This window comes from Dendrobates tinctorius, unplaced genomic scaffold (genome assembly GCF_039654945.1).
Source record: "Dendrobates tinctorius isolate UK_male_01 unplaced genomic scaffold, ASM3965494v1 ptg000241l, whole genome shotgun sequence".
Lineage (NCBI taxonomy): Eukaryota > Metazoa > Chordata > Amphibia > Anura > Dendrobatidae > Dendrobates > Dendrobates tinctorius.
Window position 1 is genome coordinate 7,797,438 of NW_027361908.1, and position 23,811 is coordinate 7,821,248.

A 23,811-nucleotide genomic window follows, 5' to 3' on the forward strand; every position below is an offset into this window, starting at 1 on the left:
ACCATCGCAAGTGAGGTGAAACAAATACTTCAGCTTGGAGTAATTGAGGAATGCTAGAGTGACTGGGCTTGCCTGATTGTACTAATCCCAAAGCCGGACAGATCATTATGGTTCTGTAATGACTTTTGTAAGTTAAATAAGGTGTCAAAGTTCGACCTTTACTCAATGTCCAGGGTAGATGAGCTGATTGAGTGACTGACCCAGTACTTTACCACATCGATCTGACGAAGGGTTGTTGGCAGGTGCTTCATACAGAGTCAGCAAAAGAAAAGACTGCGTTCATAACACTGGAGGGACTGTACCACTATGTTGTCCTGCCCTTTGGATTACATGGACCCCCAGCCATGTTCCAGAGGTTAATGGACATAGTGCTGGAATCCCATTGGAAGCATGCTTCAGCATACTTGGATGACATTATGATCTTTAGTACTAACTGGCATACCCACTTGTCCCAGGTGCAAGCGTAGTAGATTCACTGAGCCGCGGGTTTGACAGCGAATCCCAAGAAATGTGCGGTAGGGCTCAAGGCATCCCTGTAATTGGGATATGTGATGGGCCATGAGGTTATCAAACCACAAATAAATAAAATTGGGGCAATTCAGAACTGACCCCGACCTGTTACCACCAAACAGTTGAGAGCGTTTCTTGGAATCATCAGGTATTACTGGAGGTTCATACCTAATTTTTCGGAGAGAAAAACAGCCCTAACTGATCTCCTCAAGGGGAAAAAGTGGGTCATGATTTGGAGGAACCCTCGGATGGAAGAAGTGCACCAATCCATGAAGATCGCGCTCTCTGGACAGCTCGTCCTCATTAGCCCAAACTACCAGAAACACTTCATCGTACAGACGAATGCCTCTAATGTAGGCCTAGGAGCGGTCCTGTCATGAACAGGGAGGAACATCCATCACCTACTTAAGTAGGAAACTCACCCCAGCCGAGAAAAATTATAGAGTAGTGGAGAAAGAGTGCCTTGCCTTGGGTCTTGGAGTCCCTATGCTAGTACTTGCTTGGTCGACTGTTTCTTTGGTGACAGATTATTCACCCTTGGTACGGATGAGGAATGCCAAGGAGAGGAATGCTCGGGTCACCAGATAGTTTCTTTTCCTGCAGAATTTTAATTTCAGCGTTGAACATCGGGCTGGGAAATCGCAGGAAAATGCAGATGCCCTGTTACGGGTACCATATATGATGACAATTGTTCAACCCCACAAGTTTGAACAGAGGGAGGGGATATGTGAGGCAGGGATATGTATCCTTCAGGATGCGAACGGAGTCCTATTAGACCCACTGAAGTGCCTTGTGGTCACATCAAGATGCCGGTGAATCACAAGGCAATATCAAAGTAAGCATGGACCTGGTCAAGCTATTGTCATGGCTCAGGACGTGATTTCCTTCTTTGTCTTGGGCTTGTGGGGGTAAACTCTACATGGCCTCCCTTTGGTTTGGGGAGGGCGATTTTAACCTGCCCTGGTGCTGGCTCTTTGTCAGTGATACTTTTGTTCAGTGATACTGTTTTCACCTAGGATAGTAGTAGGCTCGGTCACATTAAGAGAATCAGCAAAGAAACTCCTAGAAAGGGCATCTGCCTTAACATTCTTAGTGCCCAGAAGAAAAGAGACCACAAAATTAAAACGCGTGAAAAACAAGGCCCATCTAGCCTGTCTAGGATTCAAGCATTTGGCCGACTCCAGATAAATCAGATTCTTGTGATCGTTGAGGACAACAAATTGATGTCTAGCTCCCTCCAACTAATGTCTCCACTCCTCAAATGCCCATTTCATGGCCAACAATTCCCGATTCCCCACATCATATTTGCGTCGAAATGGGGAAAACTTTCGAGAAAAGAAGGCACAGGGATTCATCTTAGAAGTCATAGGGTCTTTTTGGGACAACACAGCTCCTACACCAATCTCAGAAGCGTCCACCTCCACTTGAAATGGAAGTGAGACATCAGGTTGCCGTAAAACTGGAGCTGAAGTAAATCTCCGCTTATTCTCCTGAAATGCTGAGACAGCCTCAGGAGACCAATTCAGCACATCAGCTCCCTTCTTGGTCAGATCAGTCAGTGGTTTGACAATACTAGAAAAAATACCTATAAATTTACGATAGAAATTAGAAAAACCCCAAAACTTCTGGAGAGCCTTCAAAGAATTAGGCTGAACCCAATCATAAATGGCCTGTACCTTGGCCGGGTCCATTTCAAGAGTCGATGGAGACAAGATAAATCCCAAAAATGAAATCCTCTGTACACGAAAGAGGCACTTCGATCCCTTAACAAACAGGGAATTCTCGCTCAAAATCCGGAACACAGTCCGGACATGTTCCACATGGGAATGCCAATCACTAGAAAAGATCAAAATATCATCCAGATAGATGATCAAAAACGTATCCACAAAGTCTTGGAAAATATCATTCATAAAGGATTGGAAGACATAAGGGGCATTAGAGAGCCCAAAAGGCATCACCAGGTACTCAAAATGTCCCTCCGGAGTATTAAACCCCGTCTTCCATTCATCCCTGTGCTTGATGCGAATAAGATTATACGCCCCCCTGAGGTCAAGCTTAGTAAACTAGCAGGCACTCTTAACTCTGGAGAATAAATCAGACATCAGAGGTAACGGGTACTGATATTTAACCGTCATCTTGTTAAGGGAACGATAATCAATACACGGTCTTAATGAACCATCTTTCTTGGCCACAAAAAAAACCAGTGCCTAACGGTGATGAGGATGGTCTAATATGACCCTTCTCCAACTACTCCTTAATATAGGATCGCATAGCATCATGTTCGGGTACAGATAAGTTGAAAAGCCGACCCTTGGGAAATTTACACCCAGGCATCAACTCAATTGCACAATCATAACTCCTATGAGGAGGCAAAGACGCAGACTTCCTCTCACTAAAAACATCAGTGAAATCAGCCAGATAATCAGGAATATCATGAGACTGAGGAGAGGTGGAGAAAACAGGAGCATCCCTAAGAACACACTGACAACCCCAACTCACCACAGACACAGATTTCCAATCCAAAACTGGGTTATGAGTTTGCAACCAGGGGAACTCCAGAACAATAGTATCATGCAAATTATGCAGCACCAAAAATTTACAATTTTCTTGGTGGTCTGGGGCAACTCGCATTATCACCTGGGTCCAAAACTGAGGTTTATTCTCCGCCAAAGGAGTGGCATCAATACCCCTCAAATAAATGGGCGTCTGCAGAGGCGTCATGGACAAACCACAATGTTTAGCAAAGTCCAAATCCATCAGATTCAGAGCTGCTCCTGAATCCACAAAAGCCTTAGTGGAAAATGTGGACAAGGAGCAGATCAGAGTAATTGCCAAAAGGAACTTAGGTTGTATACTGTCCATAGCAAATGTGTGTGCAAAACGTTTCTCTCATTTAGGGCATAAAAATTTAGTATGAGAGGCGTCTCCACAGAAAAAACACAGCTTATTACGCCTTCTAAAATCCCGACGTTGCACCCTAGACAAAACCAAATCACATTGCATAGGTTCAGACATTTGTTCAAAAGGTGGCAGCGCCTCCCGTACAGTTTTACATTGACGTAAATGCCGATCAACTTGAATGGCTAATGACATAGAGCCATCCAGACCAGAGGGAACAGGAAATCCCACCATAACATCTTTTACAGTCTCTGACAAACCTTTCCGAAAGAGAGCTGCCCATGCACTATCATTCCATGTAGTAAGGACCGCCCACTTTTGGAATTTTTGACAGTACAACTCTGCAGGATCCTGACCCTGGTTTAATGCCAACAGGGTTCTCTCAGCTTGATCAACGGCATTAGGTTCATCATACAACAACCCCAAGGCCTGAAAAAATGCATCCACATTAGTCAGAATAGAATTTTCAGGAGTCAGAGAAAAAGCCCAATCTTGGGGATCGCTGCGCAGCAAGGAGATGACAATTTTAACCTGCTGCACAGAGCTCCCCGATGAGTTAGGCTTCAAAGCAAGAAATAATTTACAATTATTCTTAAAATTCAGAAATTTAGACCGATCCCCAGAAAACACATCAGGAGTAGGAATCTTGGGTTCAGCAGCATGTGACTGAATAAGGTAGGTGGAAATTCCCTGTACTTCAGCAGCAAGCTGCTCCACACGATCAGACAGTTGCTTAATCTCCATTAGGAAAAAATCCTCCTACGGCCCCAGAGAAAAAGAGGAAAAAATACATAATAAAAAAAAAAAATTCTGACACTTTTTCTTTTTTTTTTCTCTAACAATTCTTTCCTGCTTTTGAGTACCCTAGAATCTGCGGTATGGCTGGTGATTCTGTTATGAATGGGAAACTGAGGAGGAAAAAAAGACAACAAGCTAAGTCTCAGAAAACCAGAGAAGTTGGTAACTATGCAGATTGCAGATCCCTGATCTTAACCGCACAACTAGGAGCAGTCGTGGAGCGTTCCGACGTTGGTCCTAGACGCCTCGTCACAACCGGAGAACTAGATAAGCCTAAAGCAGGAAAAGAGGAAAACTAACTGCCCCAGAGCAGACCTCAAAGGAAAGACAGCCCCCCACATGTATTGACAGTGAAACAAGATGAAAATACAAACAAAGGCAGGAAAATAGGCTGAGCAAATGATGGGGCCCGGCTAACTAAAAAGGACAGAAAAGGAAAGACACTGTCTGCAATCTGCCAAAAAAAACCTACAAAAATATTGTCCAACACTTCTGATAGCAAAATTAACCCTGAAGTCACTAGACTTCTAAACCTATATCAGCACTCTGAAATATTCTGAGACAGAGCAAAAAAGAGGCCAATCTAATAAGGGACAAAAAGCAGGTTGGCAAATACTGATTAATAGGAGTGGAATTTCAACATAGCCCCAGCAGGGGCAGGCTGATTACACAAAAAGCTGAATTGACCAACAAGCGCAAGTGTGAACATTAGCAAAAAACAAACTTAACTTGAGAAGACTGAAAGAGAGCTGAAGTCCAGGACCTGAGAAGCAGACTGAATCACCAGCACCCAGATAGGGCGTCTGCTGTCTTACATCCAGTCTGATATTCCAGAGATCCAATCGTTATCTTCCTCACCAGGTGGCAGATCACTACCACTTAAACCAACTGCACTACCTCCTGTCACCACCAGAGGGAGAACAGAAGGGGAACTCTCAACTGGTGGAGCAGAAAATGAGTTCATGACACACCTGCGTGCAGCTGTCCAGAAACAGAGTCCAACATATGAGTCCAGCTTTCCAGCAAAAGAGTCAAGCATCTTGAGTCCAGCTTTCCAGCAACCGAGTCCAGCATCATGAGTGCAGCTCTACACCATAGCTGCCACTCCACCAAGCCATGCAAGAACTCCTTGCTGACACCATAGCTGCAACTCCACCAAGTCATGCCAGCCCTCCTCGCAGATACCATAGCTGCCACTCCAGGACTCTCACTGAGCTGCCCGGGACTCTCCTTCAGCTCCATCCTTCACCCAGGCATGCTTGTAACTGAGGACTATCACCAACAGTGATTACCATTCCTGACACTCTTTTATAGAGCAATCACACCTGTTTTATAATTACGTGCACAAAACTAAAGTAACCAAAGTGCAATGACCCTAATGGCCACCGGGGGAAACTAGAACTCAAAATCACCACAGTGCAATGACCCTAATGGCCACAGGGGGCAAAAACCAAACTTTAGCACACAGCTAATGGAAAAAAAAAGGTTACTTGTGCATTTTCTGTGTCATATCCAACCTGGATCATGACACTGTGGGGATGTTGTTAGGCGGCAGCTGCAGTGAAAATAGTCCAAGTCGAGGGGAAGATGGATGATGTGAAATACAGGAATATACTTGTGCATAATCTTGAGCAAAACCTGTTTCATTCTGTCGGTGATTTGAGATTGAGGAGATTGGGACAGAGGTTCACCTCCCAACAAGACAATCAACCAAAGCATACTGCTAAAGCAATACTAGAGGTGTTTAAGGGGAAACATCAAATTAAGAAAAACAGGGCACTTAATAAACTTGGTGCCTCTTTTGGGAAATGCTACGACTACCTGGATGCTCCCCAGCTCTTCCCATTTTGGCTGATTGAAACTGCCATGAGAATGCCAAAAGTCACACAATTTTTTAGACTTTTTAAAGGTTTTACATCAGTTTTCTGTCATAAAAGCTTTAAAGAATAGATCCATTGTGTCTTCACAGCCTGATGCAATACATTCACCCAAATCTATTCACTCATTTAGTGTACATATAGGGATGGCAAAGGAGAAGAGGTGGTTGACGGGGAAAAGAAATAATAAAATTGAAATCAAGTGTCACCAGTTAATGGGAAGCTATCATCTGAAAATTACTTACTATTTTAATCAGGTTTTTATGCTACATATATAGCTCGGTCTGACTTCAGATATAATGCATTGTAATACTAGTGTATTGCAATGCATTATGCCTGCAGTCAAAGTAAAAAAAAAAGATGAAGTCCCATAAAGGGATTAAGTAAAAAAGTTTTAAAAAAAGTAAAAAAAAATTGTAAAAAAAAATTTACAAAACAATAAAAACAAAATTTAAAAAGTACACGTTTGGTATTGCTGCGTCTCGAACAACTCCATCTATAACAGTGTCATATTAGTTAACCCCTTCAGTGAACGCTGTAAAAAGCACTAAATAAATTAGCAAACTATGCTTCATCAGCACACCGCTTAGAAAAAGTGGAACAAAACGTGATCAAAAACACAAATGTAAATAAAAGTTTTACAACTGGAATCATCATCTTGTCCCACAAAAAAACAAGCTGCCATACAGCTCCATTAGCGGAAAAGTAAAAAAGTTATAGCTTTCAGAATAAAGTGATGCAAAAATAATTTATTTTTTTATGGAAAATTGTTTTTGTTGTGTAAAAGCGCCAAAGCATAAAAAAGATATAAATTGCTGTAATCGTACTGACCTGAAGAAGAAAGCTGCCTTGTCAATTTTTCCATGCGCAGAATGGAAAAAAATAAACCAACAATTTCTGAATTGCTGTTATTCTTCATTCTGCCTCCACAAAAATTTGAATAGAAAGTGATCAAAAAACATCATGTGACTGAAAATAGTACCATTAAAAATGTCTACTTGTCCTGCAAAAAAACGAGCGATCTCATTACTATGTCGGCCAAAATATGGAAAACTTACAGCTCTCAAACTCTGGGGTGCCAAAAATGTGTTTTTGCAATAAAAAGCATCTTTTAGTATGTGACAGTAGCCAAACAAAAACCCAATATAAATTGCAGAAATTGCACCAATCTGAATAATAAAATTGCCATATCACTTACACCGCACGAGCAATGTCGTAAAAAATAAATAACACCAATTCTTCACCTTCTGTTGATTTTTTCATTCTGCCTTTCAAAGTTCACAATAAGGCTGAGCACATATTTATCCTGCACTCTATGCTGAGCATTTACACTGAGGTTTCCATGTAAATCTCTGAAATATGTAATTCAGATGGAACCCCTTGCAGAAGATTCGCTATAATGTGACAGATGGAGACACTGTGGATGCTGTCTGACCTGTGATCTGATACTATCCATCTTTTTAGGCGTGCATAAAAGCGTGGTCCCCAATTCTTTGTGTACTTATGAAAAAACGACAATGCTGAACAGAGGCCAGACAGAGTCAAGAGCAACTCTGCTGCCTCATTATTATTATTGGACTTTTTGTGGGTTTCATCTGTCATGTCACTCAGAGATTTAAATGGAAACCTCAAAGTAAGTGCTCAGCACAGATAAATAATTTAAAAAAACACTGTGGGGATCCCTCTATTCTTAATAACTAGTCTTGCTGAAGCTGACAGCTGAGGGTTGCAGCCCCAAGCTGTGCGTTTTGCCTGGCTGGTTAGCAAAAAATACAGGGGAACCCACGCCATTTTTTAAAAATTATTCAAAGGACGGATTCTGAAAATATTTTTGAGCTGGAGGCGGTTTGAAGGACAGGGCAGAGTCAAAGGTTACTCAGAGGCAGCGGACTCCTGGTACAGGAAAATTGTGATGTCGTTATTTGTGATAGATAGGTCAGGTAAGGAAGCTGTATGATATGGAGGAAAGATGATGAGTTCAGATTTGTCCACATTAAGTTTGAGGAAGCGAGAGGAGAAGAAGGAGGATATGGCTGATAGACACTCCAGGATTCTGGAGAGCAGAGAGGTGACATCTGGGCCAGAGAGGTAGATCTGAGTGTTATCAGTTTAATGATGATACTGGAATCCATGAGACTTTATGAGTTGTCCCAGGCCAAGTGTATACATTGAGAAGAGTAGGGGGTCCTAAAACAGAGCCTTGGGGGACTCCAACAGAGGGATGGTGGGATGAGGAGGTAGTGTGGGAGTGGGAGACACTGAATGTGCGGTTGGAAAGGTATGAGGAGATCCAGGATAGGGCGAGGTCTTTGATGCCAAAGGAGGAGAGGATCTGTAGTAGGAGGCAGTGGTTAACTGTGTTGAAAGCAGATGACAGGTCTAGAAGGAGGATTATAGGGTATTGCTTGTTAGTTTTGGCTATAAGTAGGTCATTAGTAATTTTGGTCAGGGCCGTCTCAGTGGAGTGATTGGGCGGAATCCAGATTGTAGATTGTCAAAGAGCAAGCTAGATGAGAAGTGGGAGGAAAGTTTAGCGTGGACATGCTGCTCCAGGAGTTTGGAAGTGATTGGGAGCAGCGATATTGGATGATAGCTGGACATAGCGGTTGGGTCGACGGTTGGCTATTAAGGATAAATGTAATTGTGGCATGTTTGAAAGCAGAAAGGAGGTACCAGAAGTTAGTAATAGGTTGAAGAGGTGGGTTAGGGATGGGATAAGAGTGGTGGTGAGATAGGGGAGGTGGTGAGATGGGATGGGGTCAAGTGCACAGGTGGTGAGGTGTGATTTGGAGATGAGACAATTAAGCTCCCCTTCAGTGATGTTAGATAGGGACGTTATGGGGTTTGAGCATTGATCTGGTATACAAAGGGGTTGTGGTGGTTGAACAATGAAGACTTGCCTTGTTTGGTTGATCTTATTTTTGAAGTGTGTGGCAAAGTCCTCAGCAGAGATGAGGGAGGTTGGAGAGGGGAGTGGTGGTCAGAGGAGGGAGCTAAAAGTTTTGAATAACTCTTTGGGGTTGTAGCATAGGGCAGATATGAGGGTTGTGAAGTAGGCCTGTTTAGAAGAGGTGAAGTCAGATTTGAAAGCCAGTGTTACCTGTTTGAATGCAGTGAAGTCGTCTTGCGAATTTAATAATAATAATAGTATTATTGTGCCAATATATTCCTCAGCACTTTACATTATAGAGGGGACTTCTACAGACAATAGACATTACAGCATAGCATTAAACACATAGATCAAAACAGACGCCAATAGGAATGAGGGCCCTGCTCGCAAGCTTACAATCTGTAGGGAAAAAGGGGAGACACGAAAGGTGGATGGTAACATTTGCTTTTATTGTTTGGACCAGCCATAGTGTAAGAATCGGGTGTTCCTGTTGCTGCATGAACCAGCTAACAGTCTATATATGCAAGAGTACAGACACAGAGGGCTATTAAATGCATAAAGCATGTAAGAACATGATGCGAGGAACCTGGTTATGGTAAAAAATTTGAATGAGCCACACAGGGATATTTAGGTTACTGCGTTGAGGCGTTTGTTTTCTTCCAATGCCGCTCTGCAACCCTGGACTCTCGCCTGAGCTTTAGTAGTGTTATTGTGCCAGGGTTGGCACCTTACCATAGTAGATCATGCTAATCATACCTTGAGGGGTGCAGTAAGAATGGTGTCACTTTTGTGCATTTTCTCTCATATAGGCTCCTCAAAGTCACTTCAAATGTTATATGGTCCCTAAAAAATGTTTTTGTAAATTTTGTTGGAAAACTTAGAAATCGCTGGTCAGCTTAACTTCCTAACAAAAATATATGTTCCAAAATTGGTGCTAATGGAAAGTAGACATGTGGGAAATGTTATTTATTAACTATTTTGTGTGACACATTGATTTAAGGGCATACAAATTAAAAGTTTCAAACTTGTGACATTTTCTAAATCTTTGCCAAATTTAAGATTTTGCTTTACACCAATCATATCAAATGTCACACCTCTACCATTTTCTGATTTTGGGTTTCCGTTCTTCCCTCCCTTTCTTCCCAGACCCATAACTTTTCTGCCCAAATTGACATATGAGGGCTTGTTTTTGCGTTTTTTTGTAGTGTGCACCTAGGCGCGCCGGACACACTCTGTTGCATTTTTTGTGCATCCAACCTGTGTCAATAAAAAGGCGTGCGCACAAATGCACACGGAATGCGCAAAAAAAAAACACATTACAGTCTATGGGAACACTGGCATGTGCATGGACATGCGCACGCCTGCGTTTAAAATCGCATGCGTTTTAAGAGTTAACATGGCTAGAAACTGGTTAAAACGCAAGTGCATAAAATAAGCAAACGCATACAAAACACATGATGCATTTTTTGCATGCGTTTCTATTGCGCATGATGCGCAGCGCTAAAAACGCTAGTATGAAAGTAACCTAAGCTAGGGATTTTATGTTTATGGTTTTGTTTTCAGTACTGTGCTACCAGTGGAAATAAACATAATTCTGTCTTGAGACAAAATCCCTGAGGCTTTATGTGCCAAGTGGTTACTCGAGTATGTGAGTCCCTACACCATGTTGCATGGAGCAGGCTCAGCTCCTAAGGCTGTTCCATAGGTGCAATGTGCACAGGTCCATGTTTACCACCCCTAGATGCAGAGAGCTCTGGAACTTGCTTCTTAGTTATATTGAAGGTCATGGTCAACCAAAGAAAATTTTTCTTTTATTGATCTAGTGTGTTAATTTTGTACAATTATAATTTTTTTTTAATAAAAAAAAAGACAAATAATATCTAGTTAGTGGAGAAGTAGTAAAGTTTAAGACAAGTTTACAGCAAGTTTTTTCCTGTTCTTCTGCCTCAGACTTGTTTGATAATTGGAAGATACTGAATATGACATGGAGTATTATACACTCATAACTCAGTAGATATTCTTAGTCATGTCTTTCTGCATTAGTTTGACTGCATCCATCCTTTTTTCTGACAAGGCAATTCCCAGGAAAATTAAACTGAGCTACAGAAAATATTTTTACCTTTCAAATCATTATGTTCGTGAAAATTGTTATTACAACTCAAATCTAATTGGAGTTAAGTTTTAAGATACAGGATTCCATTTTACTGTTAAATAGCGATATCAATGATCATTCAAACAAACATTAAATTAAGAGCTCGCAGCATAAAGAACTATTCAACAAAAAAAAATCAAGGTTTTTATTTTAAAGTGAGAATTATATTTTCATATACTTTAATATACTATACTTTTATTTAGAAAGTTATTTATTTATGTCGACCCCTTCTACTTGCTAGAAGTCAGTTCCCGGCTGGACAATTTTAATGATGCTGTACTTTAGCATTCTGGCACTGGTTCACTGCAAATAGACAACATATCTTGACTCTGGAGAAATTTCTTATCTAACTCAGAAGACACATGTGGCAGCCAGCTCCATAATAATGTTGGCCTGCTTTGATTGTACAGTACCATAATTTCTGTGTTCACAATATGTGACTGTATCACTAGGTCTTAGCAGTGTGCAATATGGCAATGTCAGGATTCCCTCTATTGCCAGCTTGAGTGACTGTGACATCACGGCACATATGTTATTTGCTGCTGGTGGTCACAAGACAACTAGCAACTTTTCCTGCTTCTCTCAATAATCTCTTAAGAGAATTACCATATTTTTCGCTTTGTAAGACGCACCTTTTCCCCCAAATTTGGGGGGAAAATAAGGGTGCGTCTTACAATGTGGATATACCTTTTTTTGTGCTGCCGCTGCGGGTGTTCAATGCTTGCCGCCGCCGCGCTGTGTCCCCTGGGTTCTGCCGCCGCGCTCTGTCCCCCGATGCTTGCCGCCACCGCGCTCGGTCCCGTGCTGCGTGGGGGGCTCTGCCATTCCATCCCTGCTTGCAATGCCCTGTGCAGTGGACTGCTTCTGGGAAAATGGCCGCCGGGCAAGCGCAGATGAAGATCTCGCCACTGAAATCTCAGGAGATGAGATTTCAGCGCTGACTGGTAGCTTTCTATATATACTATGCATTGTGAGCAAGCTGCCAATCAATGGTGGGGTTATATAAAATAGCCTGACTGCTGGTTGTTTGAACTGTAGTCCTACAGTGTTAATCTACTGCTGATAAAATACTGTTTGTATTGAAACTTCAACACACAGCCTAATAAGTCACATCTACTCCAGTCCCTTTCCCCTGCTGTCACCCCTCACCTAACTAAAATATTTAACCTCTCTCTCTCTTCTGGTACCTTTCCCTCCTCATTTAAGCATGCCATCATACATCCACTACTTAAAAAAACATCCCTCGACCAAAACTGTGCCGCTAACTATAGACCTGTCTCTAATCTTCCCTTCATCTCTAAACTCCTGGAGCGCTTGGTCCACTCCCGTCTTATCTGCTATCTCTTTGATAACTCTCTTCTCGACCCTCTCCAATCCGGTTTCCACTCTTTACTCTCTACTGAAACTGCCCTCACTAAAGTCTCTAATGATCTACTAACAGGTAAATCAAACTGTCACTATTTCATGCTAATTCTCTTGGATCCCTCTACAGCATTCGACACTGTGGATCATCAGCTCACTATGCTCTGTTCCATTGGCCTCAAGGACAACATTCTCTCCTGGTTCTCCTCCTATCTCTCTGACCGCTCCTTTACTGTATCTTTTGCTGGTTCCTCCTCCTCTCATCTTCCCCTTACTGTTGGGGTTCCTCAAGGATCAGTCCTAGGCCCCCTCCTCTTCTCTTTGTACACTGCCCCTATTGGTCAAACAATCAGTAGATTTGGTTTCCAGTACCATCTCTATGCTGATGACATCCAATTATATGCTTCTTCTCCTGACATCATGCCTGCCTTTCTAGAAAACACCAGCGATTGTCTAAACTCTGTGTCTAACATCATGTCCTCACTATATCTGAAACTGAACCTGTCAAAGACTGAACTCCTTGTGTTTTCTCCCACTACTAATGTACCTATACCCGACATTGCCATTTCTGTGTGTGGTTCCACTATTACTCCCCAGCAACATGCCCGCTGTCTTGGAGTCATACTTGATTCCGAGCTTTCCTTTGTCCCCCACATCCGATCACTGGCTCGCTCTTGTTATCTGCATCTCAAAAACATTTCTAGAATTCGACCTTTTCTTACTTTTGACTCTGCAAAAACTCTTACTGTTTCTCTTATTTATTTTCATCTCGACTATTGTAACTCTCTTCTAATCAGTCTCCCTCTTACCAAACTCTCCCCCCTCCAATCTGTCTTGAATGCTGCAGCTAGGATCATATTCCTCACCAATCGTTACACCAACGCCGCTACCTTGTGCAAATCATTACACTGGCTTCCCATCCTCTCCAGAATCCAGTACAAACTTATTACCCTCACCCACAAAGCTCTCCATGGCTCAGCACCACCCTACATCTCCTCCCTTATTTCAGTATACCACCCTACTCGCGCCCTCCATTCTGCTGATGACCTGAGGTTAGCATCCTCAATAATCAGAACATCCCACTCTCATCTCCAAAACTATACACGTGCTGCGCCAATTCTTTGGAATGCACTTCCCAGGTCAATACGATTAGTCCCCAATCCCCACAATTTTAACCGTGCCCAGAAAATGCATTTATTCAGACTGGCCTATCGCCTCAGCGCATTAACCTAATCTATCCCTGTGTGGCACAGTCAAAAGTTTTCCCATAACTAGGTTCCCCGCATCATGTTCCCACATGCTTTATGCATCCATTAGGCTGGTTTCACATTTGCGTTTTTTTGCGCTGGAAAAAAACGCATACGTGCGCATGCGTTTTTTCCCCTATATTTAACATGGGTGCGCATACCTGCGCGCTGGAATGCGCACGTATGCGATTTTCATGCGCTGCGTTTTTTTGGGGTGTGCGTTGGTATTTTCCAGATGCAGCATGTTGCATTTTTTGGCCCTGCAAAAAAGCGCATGCGCACGTATGCGCACGTTTTGCGCTAAAAATGGCCATTATAGCCTATGGGTGCGCATATGTGCGCATTGGCATGCTTATGTATGCGTTTTTTTGCACATGCGTTTTTTTTTTTTAACTATGGAATTTAGGGGTTTGGGTTAGAGTTAGGGTTAGTTAAAGGGGTTTAGGGTTAGGGTTAGGGTCAGGGTCAGGGTTAGGGTTGGGGTTAGGGTCAGGGTTAGGGTTAAGTATGGTTTGGTTAAGGGTTAGGGTCAGGGTTAGGGTTAGGGTTAGGGTCAGGGTTAGGGTTAAGTATGGTTTGGTTAAGGGTTAGGGTCAGGGTTAGGGTTAGGGTTAGGGTTAGTTAGGGTTTAGGGTTTGGGTTAGGGTTAAGTATGGTTTGGTTAAGGGTTAGGGTCAGGGTTAGGGTTAGGGTTAGGGTTAGTTAGGGTTAGGGTTAGGGTCAGGGTTAGGGTTAGGGTTAGGGTTAGTTAGGGTTAGGGTTAGGGTCAGGGTTAGGGTTAGGGTTAGGGTTAGTTAGGGTTAGGGTTAGGGTTAGGGTCAGGGTTAGGGTTAGGGTTAGTTAGGGTTTAGGGTTTGGGTTAGGGTTAAGTATGGTTTGGTTAAGGGTTAGGGTCAGGGTTAGGGTTAGGGTTAGGGTTAGGGTCAGGGTTAGGGTTAGTAAAGTCATGGTTTGGGTTAGTGTGAGGGGCCACCTAATGTTGGAAAAAAATGCAAACGCGGTAAAAACGCACTAAAAACGCATACAGACGCATAAAAACGCTGCGTTTTTTTCATGCATGCTCATAAAAATGCTTGAAAAAAACGCAGCAGTTGTATGCTTTTGTATGCGTTTTTTTAATGCGTTTTTTTGCGGGAAAAACGCGCTGCAAAAAAAAGCAAGTGTGAAACTAGCCTTAGTCCTCTGTGTCTGTACTGTTGCACACTTAATATTATGGCTGGTCCATATAATCAGGGCAATTGTTACCACCCACCTTTCGTGTCTATCTTTTTCCTCATACATTGTAAGCTTGTGAGCAGGGCCCTCATTCCTCTTGGTATCTGTTATGATCTATGTGATTATTGTTATGCTGTAATGTCTATTGTCTGTACAAATCCCCTCTGAAATGTAAAGTGCTGTTGAATATGTCGGCGCTATAGAAATAAAATGTATTATTATTATTATAACTGACACATCCCTGAAATTAAGGCCTCGTGTCCAATATTATACCAATCTCAGATTAAATGGTAAAAACCTGCTGAAAGGTTCCCTTTAAAATGGCACCCGAGAGATGTGATGATGGCGTGCCAAAAAATTGTCAAGGGATCAGGGGACTTTAAGAAGGACTTTGTGTTTGCCATGTTAGAACTCCTATGTAGCTGAGCCACAAGCCAGTCATTTTACAATGCACTGCAACACCTGTTAGGCTTTGGGTTCCTGCAGCTGCACAGCAGGAATCCAGAGCCTTGCATCATGCGGTCTCCCATTCTTCTCTGACCGCTCAGGAGCCTGCACAGCAATCTTGGCATCGCAGGTGCTCTGCTCAGACTAGCTCCGTAGGACTGGATGTTGCTGCCACCTCTGGGTCAGCAATAGCAGTGCAGGCTGCCCTGCAGCAAGCCACTCCAGTGGCTAAGTCCTCTCATCACTCTCCTGGGCATGCTCACGAGACGATCTCCCATTGGAGATCGGGAGTCACGTGCTCAGGTCCTTCTCCTGATCTGATTGGTCCAGCCCAGAGATTTGGAAGGTCCCACACAGCTATAAAAGGTCCGCATGGCCGCTCAGCCATGCGCTAGTATAGACTTTATTTGCTACTGTGTGAATGATGATGGATGCATGTACCTGCGAATGACTCATTAAGATCCCCTCCCTCTGATACTACGTATGTGGATAGGGACTTAGTCTTAGAGTCAGGGCCAGTCAGTGGCACGCTTCAGGCCACGTTGCACATCTACATAGTGCTAGCGTCCGATGGTGCGCCCTCTCTTGGGCATTATCGTACAGCGGCTGGTTCAGTCGCTGCGCTGCAGTCAGCAGCACTTGGGGCATCTGCGGTTGCGACGTCGCATGCACGGTAGGTCTAGACGGACACCGACCCTGTGTCTTGGGCCCGAGTCCTGTGACCATATACCGTGCAGGCACACCGCTGAGACCTGTGAGGTCAACAGGCTCGGCATTTATGTTTACTCCTTAAGGCGCCTCTGTGAACATAACGGAGTACGCCCAGTGCACATCGGGTGACGTTCAACCCGTGTGCGATATACCGCCATATTGTGCGTCTGCCATTATATAGCGAACGCACTTTCTATTATTTTATAGTTAGTGCGTTCCGCCGTCCCTAACATTACACTAGCGCCAGGGTCTGGCTAGTAATGGCGGACCTGCAGCAGCTACAGCGGTACATTCGGCAGCTGGAGAGCAGGTTGGCGGCTATTGAGAGCTCCACCTCAGCTGCGAATGCTACAGTGGCCGCTGCTCAGGCAGTCACAGAGGCTGTCTCACGCCTGTCCACACCCACACCAATGCCAACATTAACCCACCTCCCGTTGCCCGATAAGTTTACCGGTGACAGCACCGCCTGCAGGGGTTTCGTGAGCCAGTGCTCTATCCAGCTGAAGTTACTGGCCACACGATTTCCCACAGAGCGGGCAAAGGTGGGGTTCATTGTTTCTCTCCTATCAGGCAGGGCGTTAGAGTGGGCTTCGCCATTGTGGGAGCGTGATGACCCCGTGGTTCAGGGCGCTGCTCAGTTCCTCACAGCCCTGAAGCAGGTCTTTTTGGGACCACGGATCACGCACGACTCCTCTCTCCAATTATTGACCCATAACAGGGGTCTCTCTGGGTCAGCCATTATGCCGTCCGATTCCGGACATTGGCTTCTGAACTAGAGTGGCCTGATAAAGCACTCGTCCCTGTGTTTTGGAGAGGGTTAGCGGAGCATGTCAAGGATGCTCTAGCAACCAGAGAAGTCCCCACAAGTTTGGAGGAGTTGATTGCCATCTCCACCCGCATTGATCTCCGGTTTACGGAGCGCGGGCTGGAATGTGCGCAATCCAGACGAAGGGTTAATTTGGCTCCAACTTTCTCCAAGCCACTAAGATTTCCCACTCAGGAGCTTACACCTTCTGAACCTATGGAGGTGTCTCACGCCGCCCCAAGCCACGTCCGGTGCGAAGCTCCGCACACCGTTACCAGTGCCGGCAGTTTGGTCACTTGGCTAACACTTGTCCTCTGCGGTCGAAAAAACGATCACGTCCAGTGGTCGTAGGTGGTGGTCTAACTGATATGAAAACCTTTTCCCCAAACCAGTATTCCGAGTGACATTAGATAGCTGTGCTTCCACCTGGGAGGTAGAGGTCACGGTGGACTCCAGGGCAGAAGGAAACTTCATGTCCTCATCCTTTACCCAAAAGCACACTATTCCACTGGTACTACTGCCTCATCTCTTGACCATCAGGGTGGTTGATGGTGCGCCTTTACCTCCCCAAGTTACACACCTGACAGTCCCTCTTGGTTTCTCAATCTCACCCTCTCATCACGAGACGTTGTCCCTTTTCATTTTGCCAGATGGCATTGACCAGGTGCTTCTCGGACTTCTGTGGCTTCATTACCATTCCCCTCATATAGAGGTCTTCGGGGAGTATACTGGGTTGGAGCAAGGACTGTGAGGGAAGGTGCATGAGGGGCAGTGTTCAAGTAGCATCCACGGAGGTGCCAGCGAATCTTTCCGCGCTCCCTGGACACTACCGGCATTACGCGGACGTCTTCTCCAAAAAATCAGCGGAGACGCTTCCGCCGCACTATCCTTATGATTGCCCGATAGACCTATTGCCAGGCACGGAGCCTCTTAGAGGGCGCGTGTACCCTCTATCTCTCCCAGAGACAGAGGCCATGTCACAATATATCTGGGAGAACCTGGCAAGAGGGTTTATCAGAAAATTGGTGTCTCTGGCTGGTGCAGGGTTCTTCTTCATACAGAAGAAGAGTGGGGAGTTGTGCCCCTGCATTGACTACAGAGGTCTTAACGCCATTACCGTAAAAAACAAACACCCTCTTCCTTTTGATCTCTGAATTGTTTGACAGGTTGCGAGGGGCCCGGATCTTTATGAAATTAGATCTACGGGGGGCGTACAACCTGATCCGCATACGCGAAGGAGACGAGTGGAAGACAGCCTTTAATACCAGGGATGGCCACTATGAGTATCTGGTCATGCCCTTCAGCCTCTGTAATGCGCCTGCTGTCTTCCAGGACTTCATAAATGACGTCTTTCACGATATGCTCTCTACCTCGGTGGTGGTCTATCTGGATGATATCCTCATCTTTTCTCCAGATCTGGACTCTCACCGGAGAGACGTCTGCAAGGTCTTCGACCGTTTGCAGGCGAATTCTCTCCTCGTCAAGCTGGAGAAGTGCCAGTTTGAGCAGGAGTCCTTGCTGTTCCTGGGCTGTATCATCTCGGCCCAGGGGTTGGCTATGGATCCTGCCAAATTGCATGCGGTAATGGACTGGCAGGAGCCCCATTCTCTAAAAGCGGTGCAGCGCTTTTTGGGGTTCTCTAACTATTACCGCCAGTTCATTCCCCACTTCTCCACACTGGTAGCTCCTTTGCTCACTCTCACCAAGAATGGAGCCAATCCAAAAGTTTGGTCAGAGCAGGTCTCCACGGCCTTTTCGTCTCTGAAAACCAGTTTTGCTGGCGCTCCCATCCTCCACCGTCCCGATGTGGATAAACCCTTTATCCTAGAGGTAGATGCCTCGTCCGTTGGTGCAGGAAAAGTCCTTTTCCAGAAGGATGCTCAAGGTCGGAAGCATCCCTGCTTCTTCTTCTCAAAGACCTTCTCACTGAAGAAACTTCTCCAATGGGAACAGGGAGTTGCTGGCCATGAAATTGGCCTTTTCTGAGTGGAGACATCTCCTGGAGGGAGCCCGGTTTCCCTTCCAAGTGTACACTGACCATAAAAACCAGGTCTATTTGAAAACGACCCAGCGCTTGAACTCTCGTCAAGCTAGGTGGTCGCTCTTCTTCTCCCGCTTCCGCTTCACCTTGCATTACCTGTCTGGAGAGAAGAACGTCTGTGTGGATGCTCTTTCTCGCTTGGTGGTCTCAGCGGAGGAAGAGGAGGCTGAGCCTCAGCTAATTGTCCCCATGGAGAGCCTGAGGACTGTGGCTCCGGTTGCTCTTGAGGCAGTTCCGCCGGACAAGACCTTTGTCCCTCCTTACCTGCGGCCGGAGGTCCTCGCGTGGGCACACGCGTCCAGGGTGGGTGGTCACTTTGGCATTAAGCAGACCACAGAACTCCTGACAAGGTCTTATTGGTGGCCGCACATGGCTCGGGATACTAAAGAGTACATTCAAGCATGCGTCTCTTGTGCTCGGTTCAGGTCCTCTAGGCAGAGGCCAGCTGGGTTACTGTATTCCTTGCCGGTGGCAGACAGACCCTGGGAGATGGTCAGCATGGACTTTGTGGTCGGCCTGCCCAAATCTGGTGGCAGCATGGTCATCTGGGTGGTCACCGATCACTTCTCTAAAATGGTGCATCTGGTGCAACTCGCGCGGTTGCCTTCCGCTCGTGGTCTTGCCGCACTGTTCATAAAGCACGTATTTTGTTTGCACGGTATGCCAGACAAAATAGTTAGTGACCGAGGTCCCCAGTTTGCATCTCGATTTTGGAGGGAGATCTGCAGTCTACTCAGTATCGAGCTCAATTTGTCCTCTGCATATCAACCCGAGACGAACGGGTTGGTTGAGAGAGCCAATCAAACTCTGGTCACATACCTGCAACATTTTGTCTCTGCCAGGCAGGATGACTGGGCATCCTAACTACCGTGGGCAGAATTTGCCCTGAATAACGCAGTGGCTGATTCCACTGGTCAGACGCCATTCCTTCTCAATTACGGCCAGCATCTGCGCTTCCCTGTCCCGATGCCAGTGTCTTCCACTGATTCCAGGGTGGCAAACTGGGCAGTGGAGGCACGCGACATTTGGGATCGCACCCAGGATGCTATTCGAGCTTTTAAAGAGAGAATAAGAGAGTCAACCGACACACATCGGCATCCCGCTCCAATTTTTGCCCCTGGCGACTTGGTGTGGCTATCTGCGCGTAATATCAAGCTGCGGGCCGAGTCCTCCAAGTTCGCTCCATAATACATTGGTCCTTTCAAGGTCCTCAAGCGCATTAGCTCAGTGGTCTACCGTCTGGCTCTTCCTCCACACTTGGCCATCTCTGACCACGTGTCCCTTCTCAAGCCTGTTCACATGGCTCAGTTTTCCGAGTCATCTGCTGGGACATCAGACCTGTCCTCAGATGAGTTTGAGGTCAACGCCATTGTGGGACGCAGGATTGTGGGTGCCAAAAAATTTTATTTGGTGGACTGGAAGGGTCATGGTCCAGAGGCCTGGACCTGGGAGCCAGTGGAGAACATCCACGCCCCGCTCCTGAGCACGGCGTTTGAGCGTGCCAACGCTCAGAGGGTAGGGGGCCCTAGGAGGGGGGGTAATGTTAGGCGTCGGGTTCCTGCCGCTGCACAGCAGGAATCCAGAGCCTTGCATCCTGCGGTCTCCCATTCTTCTCCGACCGCTCAGGAGCCTGCACAGCAATCTCGGCGTCGCAGGCGCTCTGCTCAGACTAGCTCTGTAGGACTGGTTGTTGCTGCCACCTCTGGGTCAGCAATAGCAGCGCAGGCTGCACTGCAGCAAGCCACTCCAGTGGCTAAGTCCAATCGTCACGCTACTGGGCATGCTCACGAGACGATCTCCCATTGGATATCGGGAGTCACGTGCTCAGGTCCTTCTCCTGATATGATTGGTCCAGCCCAGAGATTCGCTCGGCCATGCGCTAGTATAGACTTTATTTGCTACTGTGTGAATGATGATGGATGCATGTACCTGCGAATCACTCATTAAGATCCCCTCCCTCTGATACTACGTATATGGACAGGGACTTAGTCTTAGAGTCAGCGCCAGTCAGTGGCTTTAGGCCACATTGCACATCTACACAGTGCTAGCATCCGACGGTGCGCCCTCTCTTGGGCATTGTCGTACAGCGGCTGGTTCAGTCGCCGCGCTGCAGTCAGCAGCACTTGGGGCATCTGCGGTTGCGACGTCGCACACACAGTAGGTCTAGATGGACACCGACCCTGTGTCTTGGGCCCAAGTCCTGTGACCATATACCGTGTGTGCACACCGCTGAGACCTGTAAGGTCAACAGGCTCAGCATGTATGTTTATGCCTTAAGGCGCCTCTGTGAACATAACATAGTACGCCCAGTGCACATCGGGTGACGTTCAACCCGTGTGCGATATACCACCATATTGTGCGTCTGCCATTATATAGCAGCAGTTTAACACCTCTGCACGGTGGACCCCGGGCGGCGAACACACTTTCTATTATTTTATATTTAGTGCGTTCCGCAATCCCTAACAATACCACACTATTACAGTGTGTTGTATAGGTGATCAAGCGGTCACAGGTTCAAATCCTCTAAGGGAAAAAATAAAAAGTATAAAACATTGAAAATGTATAAAAAATAGACATTTTAATCACCTCCTTGCTCCATAAACAAAAACCGCAAAATATAAAGAAAGTAAAAAAAGGATTTGGTATCATCGATTAGTTAATTGGCGAAACAAATAAAATGTACTATATATATTTACACATGTAATGTTATCTCCTATGAATTCTATACAATGCTGTGCATACTAATAAAGCATTTGTAGTTAAACATAAAAGCTCAGCACAATATTAACCCACAACAAATTTTGATTAGTTTGGTACTTTAAAGACTAGTCAAGTAATCAGAAGTTATCCCCTATCCACTTCAGTGTTGAGACCCCCATCGACCACCAGAACAGTGACTTCTAAAGGGGGTTTTACACATAGCGATATCGCTAGCAATATCGCTAAAACGTCACTGATTTTGTGACGTTATAGCGATATCGCTAGCGATATCGCTATGTGTGATACTTACCTCCGACCGGCTCCCCTGCTGTCCATCGCTGATCGCGCGAGATCAGGCGGCTCCATTTCTCGTCGGGCGCTTCCTGCTGGGCTTCCTGCTGTGTGAGACGAGCGATGTGTGGAGGCGGGCGGGAGGACGTCTGGATCGCTGTGTGTGAAAGGTGAGTATCGTGCGCTGCGTCGCTGCTGCATCGCTGTGAGATCTTTCTGTGTGAAAGCTCACTAGCGATCATTTAGCGATGCACCAGCGTTCCTGACCGGGTCATATCGCTGGTCGAATCGCTGGTGCATCGCTAAATGTAAAAGGGCCTTAAGTTTTGTTTGAATAGAGTAGCACTGGAGAATATGATCTGCCACTCCATTTATTCTCTATGAGACTGCTGGAGATAGCATTCTGGCAATACGTGGGGTCTCGTTAGTCAAAACATATCCTATTCTAAAGATATTACTTTTTTATTTTTTGCAAATATATCAAGGTTTAATTGTATATCTGGGGTTTCTAGAAAGGAAGGATATTCATTAGATATTACTAATACCAAATCTTCTTCAAGAAAAGTCCCTTGCAGGGACAATTCCATCTTTTTTGACTAAGAAATCTACCATAAAAGCTACATTGTCATTATTCGATTTTCATCTGTAGTGAAATAAAATTGAACTACTTGCAAATATGACATTCTATCATCTGGAAGATACGAATCTAAACAGAGATATTTAAGCAGGCGTATCCTTTCATTACAATGGTGGTCTAGCATGATCTCTGACAACATTATGCACTGCATTCCCTTTTTAATATGCTATGGCATTGCTTCTGTTCATTTATTATTAATGTATTTTATTAGACCTGCCTCCCAATATGTCACTATAATATTTATTTATTAGTTTTTTTTTTCAAATTATGTAATTTAATTCATGAAACGAGTTATCCAGCCATTACCATTGCCTAGGGAAAATTCCCTCCTGTAGATTAGTGTAGATTTCTTGTTAATCTGCCTGATTTTGAAAATATCCACACGAAAATAGCTCTGCATGGAGAACAAGACATATTGTGAAATTAGAAAGATAATTTTCCTGAAAATGTAATGGATATATTGTGAAAGTAAATTAAGCATGCTTACACTTGTCTTTAGAAGAAAACCAACAATGTGTATTGATATTAAGCAATTTTTGACCCATGTTTGTCTTACCGATGCTGGATTTCCAAAAGTGACAAATACTAATTCCAATAGGGGTTGTCAGTCTGCTTTTCACAAGCCATAAATAGCATATAAATAAACATTTCTGTGGAAAGACGGACTTCTCTGGTGCACTATTTCTCCAAATACACTATTTCTGCTAGCCTTCATTGTAGTACAGTCAGTTGGTTAAAGAGTAACTTGTTTACGTTTTTATCTCGTAAATCAATAGTGCACATGAAAATAAGAAACCTTGTGATATATCTTATCAGAGAGACCTGCTTCTTCTTCCACAAGGATTGATCAATCATTCTAAAAATTTTCATTTATTGGTTAAAATCTGTCTTCAATGAAGACAGATTGTTACATTACTAAAGGCCCTGTCTCACATAACGAGATCGTTAGCGAGAGCACTGAAATGTCACGGATTTTGTGACGCAACAGTGACCTCACCAGCGATCTCGCTACGTGTGACACATAGTGGTGACCGCCCCCCCCCCCACTGGATATCGCTGATCGGGCTCGAATGTCCTAGGCCATTTTTTGATTGTTGGCATCACGCTGGCAAGCATGCATCGCTGTGTTTGACGCCGACGAGCGACCTCATTGGCGATGCGGAACTCAGGGATGCAGGCGTGAGTCGTCAGAATAGCTGCTGTGTGACAAGGTCCCAACGACCACCAAGG

The 23,811-nt window shown here is 45.0% G+C and overlaps 1 protein-coding gene across 1 annotated transcript in view; it reads left to right on the forward strand.

Annotated features, from left to right (window-relative positions):
* LOC141060642 (dynein axonemal heavy chain 3-like) overlaps window positions 1-23,811 on the forward strand; it is a 2,648,786-nt gene that overhangs the window by 10,402 nt on the left and 2,614,573 nt on the right. The window contains exon 2 of the mRNA XM_073556958.1: window positions 456-535. Within this exon, the coding sequence (XP_073413059.1) occupies window positions 456-535 (80 nt within the window). The remainder of the gene's footprint in view (window positions 1-455; window positions 536-23,811) is intronic.